This window comes from Lissotriton vulgaris, chromosome 4_1, assembly GCF_964263255.1.
Source record: "Lissotriton vulgaris chromosome 4_1, aLisVul1.2, whole genome shotgun sequence".
NCBI lineage: Eukaryota > Metazoa > Chordata > Amphibia > Caudata > Salamandridae > Lissotriton > Lissotriton vulgaris.
Window position 1 is genome coordinate 568,222,667 of NC_141691.1, and position 13,995 is coordinate 568,236,661.

Here is a 13,995-nt window from a genome sequence, read left to right on the forward strand (position 1 = left end):
AGTAATTATGTTAAAGAAAAATACAAACTTTAACAGTCGCCCTGAGCAAATTACAGATTAATTATTATTGAAGCTAAAAGTGAAATTATAGAGGTTGGGATTTTCCACATCTGATATCAGGATTGATACCTAGTGATTTGTGTAGTATTGTTGAAATCTTTTACAGCATTCGAGTCTGATAATATTCATTCGTATTTCGTAAGCCTGAAGTTACTTTTTAACCAGTCTTGAGCCATTCTATTCAAGACCAATGGCATTTTAGAAGTTTCATTGTTGTTTGAAACGGTTATCACACCCGTGTTTACCTTCCACATTTATTGGGATTTTTTTTTATATATTCAATTAACTCCTAAACTAAAACATCAAGGGACATAAGATGGAGCACGGTGGCTTTAAAAGATTCAGAACTGAACATTAAAAGTAATTTTGCACTCGAAAACACGACAAATAAGATTGAAGGTCTCGATCCCCAAACCGAGGTTGGGGAGCAAACAAGTCCAAACTAAACGCCCAACTGGGGGTGGGGGTAATAAGCAGACATAGCCGTGGGCCGGGACATCCGCGCCATCCTTAGCTCTGGGGGAGGAGCCCACCTTCACAACAAACACACAACCCCACGTCTGCGTGTGATGAGATTTAGATACCAAAGTAATATTCAAAAGTGGAAAGACCCGAACGGAGCTTACGAAGGCGTGTCCAGAACACGTGAAAAAACGCCCCCATCCGTATAACTATAGTGAATTCCGGTTCTCTAAATAATTGTCGAGTTACAGAGTGCACTGCCAAGAGGGTTAGCTTATTCTCAAATGCACGAACACGCAAAAGGAAAGGGCTCGTGGCTTGAAAACTACGAAATGCAGCTCCCAACCAGAGCCCTTCTTGCGATACCATGTCTCCTGACCCCAGCACCAGGCACACACTGGCGCTAGGACTTTACGCCGAGCTACACAAGTTACATGTAGGAACAGAGCAGCAATAACAACGCCGGCATGTGCCACCTCATGCCAGCATTCACATGCACTCAAGAGGCTCACAGGTCGCAGGGGTCCACGTCTTCCATCCAGTTATAGCGGCTCATCGTGGCTGCTGGGCTGGCCTTTAGCAGCCGCCTCTCTGCTGCTCCCGGTTCCTGCTTTCTCCACTGCGCACGCGCAGCCGTTCTACAGGCGCCTCCCCATGCACAGGATCGAGAGATAACGTCCCCTCTTCAATAACGAGACAAAATGCCAGCTCCCACTGAACATGCCATTCATCCAAAGGGCAGAATGGATGCTGCTCACGGGCAAATAATTACACGAAGTAAACAATGTCAGAAGCAGAACATGGTATTATGGTAGGATTTATTGAAATGACAGTTACTCCTGTCACCTTTGTTTATCAGGAGCCAACACAAATATGTCACGTCACGTTTTTGTTCAAAATGAACACCATTCAGGACCTGGCATGCGGGATATTATAGGCGGGAAAAACAATCGAAAAATTAAAGCATTTAACAGCTGAAGCAAGAAAAAAATCGCAGTTTTCCCTTCTTAGAAGACACACCAAATATATGACTTTATTTGCAATAAAGGTGCATTAGATTGTAGCAGGTCAGTGCTTGAATCTATATGGCACAGAATCCACCTGATGTGCAAAATGAAGACGGTATGCATTTTAAATTACACTGATCCTTATTTCTACTTTATTTAAAATATATATATATATATATATATATATATATATATATATATATATATATATATATATATATATATATATATATATATATATATATTCCATATATTACACGTGTTTTAATTTCTATGAACGTTTAGTTTCTTACCTCAACCTAGCTTGGAAAGAGGCAACAAGAGAACTGCAGGATACCCATATTTAGGTCTCACCTGCCAGACAGCATTTAGCTGTCTCTTGGCCAGAGGTCTTCAAACTTTTTTGTTGTTGCACATGTTTTAAAGTTAGGCCTCCTTTTAAAACGCTATGGAAAGGATTGGGGGAGGTGGATGGGCAGGGCTGAGTGCAAGGGGGTGGGGTGTATGAGAGTATTTATGGGGCACTTTTTCTATAGCTCATAAGTCTTATTAAATGTGAGACTTATAAAAGGACAAACACATCAAACAAAACAGAAACTGGGGAAAAAAATGCTGGTCCGTACAATTGGCTAATGTGAGCTCCTCACTTTCCTCGGTTCTAATGCATCTGCACCTAGAGCACTAATGATATCGGGGGCTTTCAGTAGCAGGCTGTGTCCTGTGCCTCCTTCATTCTTTTCCCACCCTGTTTGGTCATCACCCCTGTCTTGAAGCAGGCTCTCTATCCTTTAAAAAAGAAATCAGGTCGCACACTTGTTGCCCCCTCTGTAAGCAAAGTTGCCCTAAGTCTCACTGCAAGCGAAGAAAATGACTCCCCGTGCACCATTTATAAAGTAAGAGCCATAACTGTGATGTAGTGGGCCGCTCACATTTAAACCCCAGTGCCACTGCACCTGATTCAATAGTGATAGCTACAACCTTGCAAAGTGGGCTATCACTGCCCCCTTCCTCCTCCGGCTCCTCACCATCTATCTGAGTCCAAGCTAAGGTGTCTCCTCTGCTTCAGTTTTCCCCTTCCTTGGGTCATTGCTCTGAGGTACAAAGCAACACTGGCACAGCAAGAGTGCACTTGGCCCTAAGGCGAGCAAGAAAGGAAAGCAGCAAAGCCATAACTGGGATTTAATAGGCCCCACACACCACTAGGCCCTGGTGCCACTACACCTTAAGCACCATGATACCTACAACCCTGTCTCCTCTGCTCACTCCACTGGGTCATCCCTCCCAGGACTTTAGCCCAAAGCAGGCTGTCTGCCCCTTTGTGGTAAATAAAAAAGGGAGTCGCAGGGACAAAAGTCCAACATCTCGTTCCTGTTACTTTGGCCCTGTTCTCTGCACAGCAAGGATGACTTGGGCCCTAATACTATTAAAAAAATGGTCACTGTTTCCCTTTTTGAAAGTACAAAAGCAATAAATGGGATGCAGTGGATCCTCACACTCCTGGCCCCAGTGCCACTGCACTTGGCGCACTAGTGGCAACAATGACCCTTTAAAGAAGCTTACCTATTGCCTGGAGACTCGCGAGGTGGGGGCCAAATCTGCAGAGAACCGGGTGAACATCACGGAGAGCGGGAGAGTGCTGGACTACACTCCCCAGACTCCCTTGCTGCCATCGTCACCGCCGCAGCGCCAGGAGGAGCCTACAAAGGCAGACAGAGACCCACGCAGCGCGGGACGCTTGCGAGCGGCGCACGGACGAAGCCTGGACTAAGGGCGGGCCTGTCTGCGCCCGTCCGCGCCAGACCATGGCAGGGCAGGACCATATTATTGAATATTTGAATAACGCGCTACATTAAAACCACCAGACAAGTTCCAAAGGGCAATTTGAGCCTGGACTTCGCAGGGATCGCCTGAACCCCTAAATGGGACTGTGAGTGGTGAGATAACTTGAACTGCAAAGCGCCTATTCAAAATCATGTGTCTCTCCTATTGATAGGGTTTTTTTACCTATGGCATTGCTGGATTTTAAGTGTTCTCCATTTTTGGACATTTTATCCATTTTTAATCTTTTTTTTTACTAAAACTTTATGTCATGTGGTAGTATTCCAGTGATTAGGGTTTTTGTGTTAGTATATATGTGAGTTGTTTCACCTATGATACAGTCACTTATTCTAGCTTTCAGTGGCTATATCTAACGCTGTTTATCCACAACATTAGACCCTACAGGCCCCCTTGCAGTTTATATTTAGGGATCTGGTGCTTGGGTGACTTAATAGACATTAAATGGTAGGATGTCGAAACGCAAGCTATTGAAGACCCCAAAAAATGTGGACCCCCCGGTTCAACTATTGATGCCTATTTAGTCAAGGCGGTTCGCGCCATTAACGTTGAAATCAATAGGGTGGAGCACCGCCTATCTCTAGGAGTGGTTACCGACTTAGAGAACATACATGCCCCGGAGGTAGAGGTCACCATGAATAATGCTCAAGAATCTATCCCTTCTGTGAGTCTGGAGACCCCTACCCACATTCAACATCTATCTTTGCAAATTGAGGTCCCCCGATCGCCACTACCTAGTGGGTCTCCTACCCCAACAAGGAAAAGGAATTGTAGGAAAGACCAAACTAAACCAGGGAATATAGGTAAAACTAAAAAAGGGCCGCCTTCGAGTCTGATATGTAAGGTACCTCCGAAAAACCATGCTTCATACCCGATATCCGATGAGCAAGTTAATCACATTGTAACCATTATAACACAAAAAATGGAATTAACCATCAAACCGTTGGTTGACAAAATAAACTAAATGGAGAGGTTATTAAACTTAGCAATATTTTAAAAGATGTTAGCGGATCCATAAGGACGAAGGCAAATGACACACACGGTGGGCAAAATTTAAGTCCAACAAATACTGTAGTTACAGTAAATACAACTGCTAGTAATACAGGCAACCCACACAGCCCTACTAGGAGTGGTGTTGGTCAAGGAACCACTAACCTGACATCTACTGTTGCTAATAATTCGACTGTAACAGGTGGTAGACAGACAGGGCTACAGAATAGATATTTACACCCTAATAGAGGGGAAATAACTGTAAATAAAAATGTAATACATGCCCACAATAAATGTAAGGAGGGGGGAGCGCAAGTAGGGTCAGTAGACACACAGATTAATTTATCGTCTGATAGCAGTCCATACGTGGCATTTCTGGTTAATGTTCCACCACTAGAGACGGGACAAAAAGAAAGATATGGTACCTTAAAAATAAAGTGGTGCACTGATTGCACCAACATTGTATTTTTTCCAGTGGGTCATGCCGACCAGGTACTCATGACCAGAAGGGTGAACTGGATCGGCCCATCAAGAAAGATTCTACGAGGGGACTGTATTTTTATCAACTTTAATAATCCGACCTGGGCACGAACCTCACTCGAAAGAGCAGCCACTAGCCCGCATACAGATCGTATTGCCTCACTCTATCCCCTTGGTTACTTTTATAGACACTTAAGTCACCTACCCAATGGGGGCAGGGACAAAACAACTTGTAGATTTAATACTGTAGTCAATCCACAGTTATACCCTGCTTTACCTACATCCAACAGATTCCATGTTTTAAGCGCACTAGATACTAATGATTGACTGGATACAGCTTGTCTACCCCGGGGGGACGAGGGAGATATTAGGCTGCTGGACCAAGGGCTATCATTAAGTAGTAGGTCTAATAAGGGCTCTGATGTTTTTACCATGCCTAAACACTTACCAAGTGTCAATAATGAAACTGTCCATCAAGGAGAGAGTGGAGTCTCAAAAAGGGGGGCTAAAATAGAAGGGAATATTGGGCATGGAACAGCAGTGAACACAACCTTCCCTGTATTGTTAGAAGATTGTAGTGAGGATTTTAGTGAAGTTACTGCCAGTGCTCCCACTAGCACAGGAATTGATTTACCTGTATATCATAAAGGAACCCCCTTTGTTGAGGGATATACGATCGTCACTTGGAATATAGCTGGAATTTCAAGTAAGAACAAAATGTTAGGATGGAAGGAGTTTATTAATTCACATGATATAGTGTGCCTGCAGGAAACTTGGAGTACCGTTAAGGTTCATTTTGACGAGTTTACCTCATATAATCTGCCCGCAACCCCATCCCCTTCTGGTAGAGCAAAGGGAGGACTGCTGATACTACTAAAAAACAATTTTCCCCTGAGAGTTAAAATAACTATTAATATAGGGCACCATTGGCAGTTACTTTGGTTACATCATAGGGATGGCCAGGATGTTCTACTGATTAACTTTTATAACAATGTATTTGATCCCACCCTGTAGGAGAGTAGGGTCTGCAATCCTATGATCACCCCAGATTTTTGCTTTTTGCTTCACTGGTTTACGACTTCCCTGGCTGTGGGCCTGCTAATCAGACCCACAGCCTAGCTGTTCTCTCACTAAATTGACACACATGTACCTTAGGTGCATTTACCAATTGGTACTGGGCCACCTTATCAGTCCCTGTACAGCATACCTTAGGTATCCAGGGCATAGGTGTACCCAGTGCCTACCAGGGGCTGCAGCATGTATTATGCCACCCCTGGCTGGCCATCCAAATCTGACACAACTGGCTGCACGACAGCTGGGGCAAGGTGGTGTAATCACCCTTTGCTTTAGATATAGTATTCCTATATCTAACCCTAAAAATGGACACATAAATTCCTATCAGTCACTCCTATGGCAGGCCTTATCAATCCTGAAGGTAGAGTGCTTGGAATTATGTGAGATGGTGCTCTGGCATGAGCTGAGCCCGTTTGCAGCTTGCAGAACCAAGTCCTAATAGCTGTTCCATGATAACGCGTACCATATACTCTTAAGTGCATTATAATCCTCGCGGTTATTTGCTATCTTTGGTATCGCTTTATCAAAACATGTCGAGTAAGGTGTCATACGAATTGGAATACTAACCCCTCGCCAATTCTGGCGACGGGGTTAGCATTCCACCCTTCTAGAGGGACAAGACATGTATGTAACTGTGAACCCCGGTTAAAGCTAACTCGAGCCTCAGCATCACAAAATGGATGCTGCCACCACAGACACAAGTCTGACCTCCTGCTGCTGGGAGTCCTTCCAGCAAGGAGAGCTTGGACAAAGGGTTTCCTGTCAGGGGCGGTGCTAGCACCATCCCAGACAGGGTTTTGTGTATCCCAGGTAGGCAAGGCTGAAAGGAAGGTGACTGCAAGTGGCACCCCGGTGCTCACTGTGCAGACGCCGGCTCAAACCAGTTCCAGGGGCACACCAGCCCCTGAGCTGGGGAGAGACCGGACAAAGGAGAGGGGTGTAACCACCCCCCCCCCCTGGTCCCACCCATGGGCAGGACCTAGTCGCGTGCCAGCCCCTTTTCTTAGGATAAAGGTAGGAGCAGGCCCCCTTCCCAAATTAGATAATTCTGAATCTTGAAACTACTTTCCACGAAACGAACTCTTGACTATTTCTGAAGACTCTCCCTTGTGGATAAGGAGTAGCCACCCTGCACCCGCAGGCACCATCTAAGCATCGCGGTTTGCTGTAAGTCCATCCTCCGGATCAAGACTGCCCAGCTCGACGAGACCCGGATTCCCTGGCATCTCTGACCTCTACCTGCATCATCAGCCCAGCTGAGATTCGTGGGTGCGACGAGACCTGAGGGACCGGCCATCTTCAAAACTGCACGACGCTTAACCAGCACGACCGCCGAGGGATCCTCGAGTGAGTGCTTTGGGGTTTGAGAAGCCCTAACCCTGAGCAGCTCCAGCACCGAAGTCCAGCCCCCCAGCATCCACGAGATCTGCGTGGGGCCCTTCTGCTCGTTGCTGCTCACCGCGTTGTCCGGTCACTTGCCTGCTGGCTAGTGGCCCTCCTGACGACGAACCACGACGAATACACCGCTGGTCTGGTTGCTCCAGACTGGCCCTGGCTCCCTTCCAAAAGAGGAGCACCCCGGACCCTCCTGGTCCACTCCAGACGCCATCTTGACTCCACCGCGTGGGCTTGACTTTGCCAAGCTTTGTTGCCCCGATCCTGGGTCCAGCATCGCCGACAGCAGACACCTTCGTGGGACAGCTCGCACCTCCAGCCTGGTCGCCGACAACGCCTCCTGGTCCGAGGGACAGCAGAGTCCAGCGTCGCCCACTCACCTGGTCGAGGTGACTTCATCCGGTGCCATCCTGGTGCCCACACAATCACTGGCTAGTGATTAAGAACTGAGTCCCCTCTGCTTTCAGGTCGTCTCCATCATCGATCCAGGCTTGGATCGCATCGAACATCTTCACTGGTCGCCTGCCAGCAACTTCTTCTTTCAGGCTCCATAGACTACAACGAGGATTCCCGCGTCTTTTGAACCCTATGCAGCCGCGGCCCCTGGGCTAGGTAACCTGAGCATTTCGGTGCTCCAACGTAGGTTCACTATCTAAGTGTCCAGATCCTTTTTTCGTTTTCAGTCTATCTAGTCGGATTCGTCCGATAACAGTAACTTTGTAAATACTAGCCTCCATAGACTTTGTCCCGCATCCCGCGTGAGAGTGCACACTCTGCACCCGATCTCCCTAGGCCTCCTGCTCCTAACCTTAGGGTTCAGTAGTGTAGTCCTAGCGATCCTGAAGCCTCTGGATCTTGTTACTTACCTGCTAGTATTTTGCATTCCACTTTTAGAGTATATGGTTTTTTGTGCCCCTCGGGCATTTGTGTAAATTGTGCAACTTGAAGTATTTTCTTAAGAGTTTTGTATTGTGCTTAGCTCCCTGACTCATAAAGAGTTCAGGGTAGACTTGTTATAAATAAATATCCTTTATTTTCATAACAACTTGTGTGGTGTCCTTTCACTTGGTGTTCAAGGGGTATATGTGATGGTATAACAGCTGGCTTAACACGCCCTCTAGAGTTTAGCCTAAAGACTGCTCTTGTCCATGCTACTAGGATAGCTGGTCTATAAGGTTGACTTACAACCAATCATCAATAAGGGTCGTTTGGTATGATACACAGTGATCACTAGAATAGTGAGCACTATATATCAGGCCAACTTCTCACACACCCTTCATAGTGTAGTTATGGAATTGAAACAGGAATTAGATAAAATGGCTACTGTGGACACTATTAATTTGAATATTGTTTGGCTTGGTGATTTTAATGTTTATACCTGCCCTCTCTGTCTATGACAAAAGTCTGTGGGTTTCAAAACGATGAAGGCAATGCCTATCTACATTTCCCACGTACCTCCTACGGTGATAACCTAAATGCAGTTTTGGCAGAATTTGATTTAGACATTTTGCCGTGTGCAAAGGATGTGAGCGGGCGGGAGATCCCAACTTTTACAGGAAGGTCAGCATAAAGTATTATTGGTCATGTTATCGTTTCTGCCAATATTGTGAAACTAAGTTCCACCCTGTGGATTGTTGAATTGTCAATAAGTGACCACAATTCAATTATTATGAGACTGAATATATGGGGGAACAAGACTGTTGAATTATGTACCATTATTAATAATATTGCTCCGTGCAGCTCAAACGGTACTAGAATTAAATGGAAGGGTGCCAACTCTTGTGAAATTACAAAAAATATTGTAAAGGCCTGTGGTAATGAAATTGAAGATAGCTTATTGGTCGAGACCGAACCAGTTAAGATCCTGACCAACTTTCTTACAATTAATGAATCCATTTCCAAAATATTTACTGTATCGCCATCTAGGAAACAAACACAGGCCAGGGGTTGGTTCGACCATTCATGTACTGTCTCCTTGAATCGGTTGAAAAAAGCACTTGCGAAAAAACCAAGGTATAATGCATTAGTCTATGACCTAAGAGCAGAATATAATTGTAATCTAAAACGCAGGATGATGGAGCTCCAAGAGGAGGCGTGGGATAACCTTGCATTAGCGGCTGAAACTTCTAATAATAAATTGTTCTAGGATACGGTGAACTCTAAACTTCTTAAAAATGAATCTGTCCCAGAACTTTTAATTCATGTGAGCTGTGAGGAATGGGGGAATCACTTTTCTAGCATTTTTAACCCAAACCATTTACTTGTAATAGATCCAACAAAACAACATAAATGGCCCATTGTCCCGCTTGATATCACTCTAGATGAGGTCGTGATAGGTATAGGAAATAGTAAAGGGGGGAAAGAACCAGGCGCGGATGGTGTTCCTATCAATGTATATAAATCCATACCAGAACTGTGGGGGCCTATATTAACAAGAATGTTTAACGCTGCAGTAATTAAGGGTTGTCCGTCCTCTTGGGGGGAATCTGTCATAATTCCCATTTACAAAAAGGGCAACAAATCTGAAGCCAAAAACTATCGGCCCATTTCCCTACTCGACTCCTCAGTCCAATTACGAGTAGGGTTTTATTGTTAAGATTGGAGGAGTGGGTTATGGAAAATGGTATTTTGGCCCAGGCACAATATGGTTTTAGAATGGGGTTAGGTATGTTAGAACAGAGTCTTAACCTGGAGCTCTTAGTTGGAAAACATACACAAGCTAAACAGGGTCGGATCTTTTTATGTTTTGTAGATTTGAGCAGCGCTTTTGATTTAGTGGATCATGTTGTTTTATGGCCAGTTTTACTTAAACTTGGCGCCCGAAACCCATCGTTTACTTTTTAGCCAGGCTGTACGAAAATGTATCGACCAAAGTACGGTATGGCCAGAAGGGTGAATGTACCCCCAATTTTAACGTAAAACGTGGTATCCGCCAAGGCTGCGTTCTAGCCCGCTGCTTTTTACCTTATTTATAAATGAAGCTGACGCAGCACTTAAATTGATAAAGGCGGATTCCCCACTAGTGGAAGGAAAGGAAGTCCCAGGCCTGCTTTATGCGGACGACGCTGCGCTTTTATCTAGAACGCCAGTAGGCCTCCAGAGGTTAATCAATGGGTTTGCGGCTTTTATTAGTAAGAGGAAGCTGATGATAAATAAGGCTAAAACTTTTACAAATACAAGAGTTTGAAACTTTTTTTATAGATAGCAACAAAGTAAAAATTGTGGATAATTTTTGTTATTTAGGAATTTCTTTTTCTTCAGATGGAAAATGGAACCACAAATTATCTCATGTTCGGGCAAAAATGAGGAAAAGTATACATGGTGTTTTTAAATTTGCCTCTAACTTGGGGGATCGTCGCATCAAAGACATGGTTAATATTTATAAAGCAAGACGCACATCGGTTGCACTCTATGGGGCTGGGCTTTGGGGATACCAACCTTGCGGTGATTTACAAATGGAAGAGAATTCTTTTATAAAAAAGCTTTTATGTCATCCGGTCTCAGCCTCCTCTGAACTTATTCATTGTGAAGTTGGTCTTAATTATCTGATAGATTTAATAGCCCTGAGACCATTTCAGTTATGGAGATCAATATGGTTAAAAGAGGAGACCAAGTCTATTATTAATGATTGCCTGCGACTGGATAATTACCTAAAGATCCCCTGGCTGAATTATTTAGCCAATTCCTTTGGGGTCATATTCGATCAAACTATTTTGGAAAATCAAAATGAAGTATCTGGTTTGTCCAAACAGGAGTTAAAGAGTACCTTCCTGTCCTATAAGAATGAATGTAGGCTCAAAATAGCAAGGAAGCAAACCACGTATCGGCTTTTTCATCTGCATATAGATACGGAGGGCTTCCAAACATACCTTTCATTTGTCACAAGACCGCCTCACCGCTATGTTTTAACCAGAATGAGGTTAGGCCTTGCGCATCATTTAGTTGCGTTCCCTACGATGAAACAGCACCCCGCTTCACAATGCCCTTGTGACGGGAACACAAGGCAGAGCACCTTGCATTTTTTACTCTTATGCGACTTGTACCTGTCTTTTAGAATTTTTTTATCTTAAACCATTGTTTAAAAAGTATGATGCTAAAACCACTAATGCTGCTATGACCCTACTTTTTGCACTAAGAGAACCTGAGATTTGTTTTTATACTGCTACATTTATTTTAAGTTCAATCAATGCCAGGAAGAGTATGTTGTTCTAACGTAATTAACCATCTCCAAAATGGTTGGGGATGGTCTCACTTAGTAAGCACCTTGCACTTTACACTTTGCACTTTCTGTAGCCTACGTGTCCTGGATCTCTGTTATTAAAACCATGTAATGCTGCTATGAGTTTACTGTTTACATTAGGAGAACTGACGCAGTGTATGCACTTTAAACTTTGCACTTTCTGAAGTTTATGTGTCCTGGATCTCTATTGCTAAAATTATGTAATGCTGCTATGAGTCTATTGTTTACATTAGGAGAATTGACGCAGTTTACGATGTTTAATGGAATCAGTATTTGTATGTCATTTTTATTATGGATGTCGACTAAAGACATAAAAAAAAATAAAGCAAACCGCCAAATCTCAGCCCGTTCAGCAGGACATCTCTCTGAGGAAGCTGTCTCTGTAAATGAAAAAAATTGCTCCCGCCTCACCATCATCATCATCATCAACAAATTCTTTATTTAGGCCAATTAAGACAATAAACGCACACAAAATAATATCACAGTGAAAATGTTTGCCAAATGCAATATACATACGTAATCACGATATAAAATTCAATCAAATAGCAGCTTACAAATTGTAAAAGTATAAAAGAATAAAACATGTCAAATACAACAATTTTATAAGAGAGTGCAAAGATGCAATAAGATGGTTTAGACAACTCACAGTAGGTAAACTTTGCATAGCAGCAGTTTGACCAGTGCATAACTAGTAATTCCCAAGGAGACTATAATAATAGTATTGTTTGAGGTTCTAGATGTTATTCACAGCTAAAGCGTAATCAAATTAAACAACAAACCCCAAACCAATGCCAGAAGGTTGATGTCGACTAGTTTACTGTACAGTCCCAATGCTAGTGGCTTCTGCTACTTGGGCCTGCAGTGCAGCTGTTCTGAGAGACCAGGCCCAGCTTAAATATCTTGCAGTTGCAAATACTATTGGTTCAGAGGTGTCAGATTTTGATATACGTAAAGCACCCAAGCACTATTTCACGACTAAGTTACAGCAGAGGGGCAGAATCCACGTCGGTCTCGGTTTCTTATACTTACGGTAGACCAATTCAGAATTCACCCCCCGGGTGAGATCCTGCACAGGGCCTGGAGGCCCATCAAGTAAGGCTGGCGGTGGAGGGTGGGATGACCCGACCGGTGGGGAGACGGTGAAGGTGCCTGAGGACCCCCCAGGGAGACCACAGAAGGCAATACCTGCTGCACGGCCTAATTTACCGCTACTTAGGTGAACACTGGAGGCGGCACCCCTGAAGGTGAGGTGGTGAGAGAACTGGATTGCTGGCGGACTCCATAAGCCACACGGACTCAAGGACACTTGCACACTGAGCAGGGGTGCTTGGGGACCTCCGGGGACTCTTATCTAGACCTTGAGGAGTGCAGAGATTGCTGCCCTGAGAGGGGGCCTGGGGAGCTCCGAGCAGCGCCTTGAACAGAGGAAGGGGCAGAGGAGCAGCATAGCTGGAGGGCCCTGGATGCTGAACTAATCCAAGAAGGCACGCCCCCCTAACAGAGGCACCAGGAGGCCCTTAGGGACTTGGACGGCTGACGCACCATTGGAGCTGCCCGAGGGGCGCCTGTGGGCAGGGTCAAACGCACGCTCCGCCGAGGTGGCAGACAGCACCCCATGAGCACACACAGCGCCCGGAACATCATGGGGCGGGAGGAAGTCATGGGGAAGCCCTTTAAACGGAAGGACATGTAAGAACCCGCAACAAGCAGGCCCCCAGACGAGGCCGAGAACCCACAATGAGGATGGAACACCCTGCAGACCCCACATTACAGGACATATTGCAAGCTAGCACCACATTCAGCGAACGTCTGGAAGGGAAAATCGATTCTCTCAGCCTGGACATAGGATTGCTTCGGGAAGACCACAAGAAACTGGCGCACTGGGTCACAACAAATGAAAGAGACATGGCTGAAGCTATCCTGGCGGTCAAGGATATGCAACAACGAATGACGATGCTGGAAACTAAAGTGCGGACTCTGGCGGACAGGGTGGAAGACGCCGAAAATCGATCACGCAGAAGCAACCTGAGAATTGTGGGCCTGCCAGAGAAAATTGAAGGTCGCAACATGGCGGACTACCTCGAAAAATGGCTCAGGGAAGAAGTGGAGCCGACTGGCCAGTCGAACTTCTTCGCCCTAGAGAGGGCGCACCGCATACCTGCCAAGCCGCCTATCCCAGGAGCTAGTGGTGATAGCGAAACTCCTTCACTACAAAGACAGGGATCACATCCTAACTCAGTCCCGGCTCAAAACAACATCCAAGTGCACAATTCCATAGTACGCATTTTCCCAGACTTTTCACCCGAAATGCACGCCAAAGGGGATCGTACCGGGATGTAAAACAGAGACTACGGCAACTGAACTACAAATACGTGATGCAATACCCGGCCACACTGCGGGTTACCACGACTAAGGTCGCAGAATTCTTCAGGACCCTGCAGGAGGCGTCTG

At 45.1% G+C, this 13,995-nt stretch overlaps 1 protein-coding gene across 3 annotated transcripts in view; it reads right to left on the reverse strand.

Moving 5' to 3' along the window:
• TRANK1 (tetratricopeptide repeat and ankyrin repeat containing 1) overlaps positions 1-13,995 on the reverse strand; it is a 1,005,982-nt gene that overhangs the window by 948,346 nt on the left and 43,641 nt on the right. Inside the window, exon 1 of one of the 3 annotated variants that reach the window (XM_086964755.1) lies at positions 1,035-1,206. The exons of the other annotated variants lie outside the window; for them this stretch is intronic. Within the exon in view, the coding sequence (XP_086820881.1) occupies positions 1,035-1,078 (44 nt within the window). The 5' untranslated portion in view covers positions 1,079-1,206. Of the gene's footprint in view, positions 1-1,034; positions 1,207-13,995 lie in introns of those variants that run through there. 3 annotated transcript variants of the gene reach the window in all.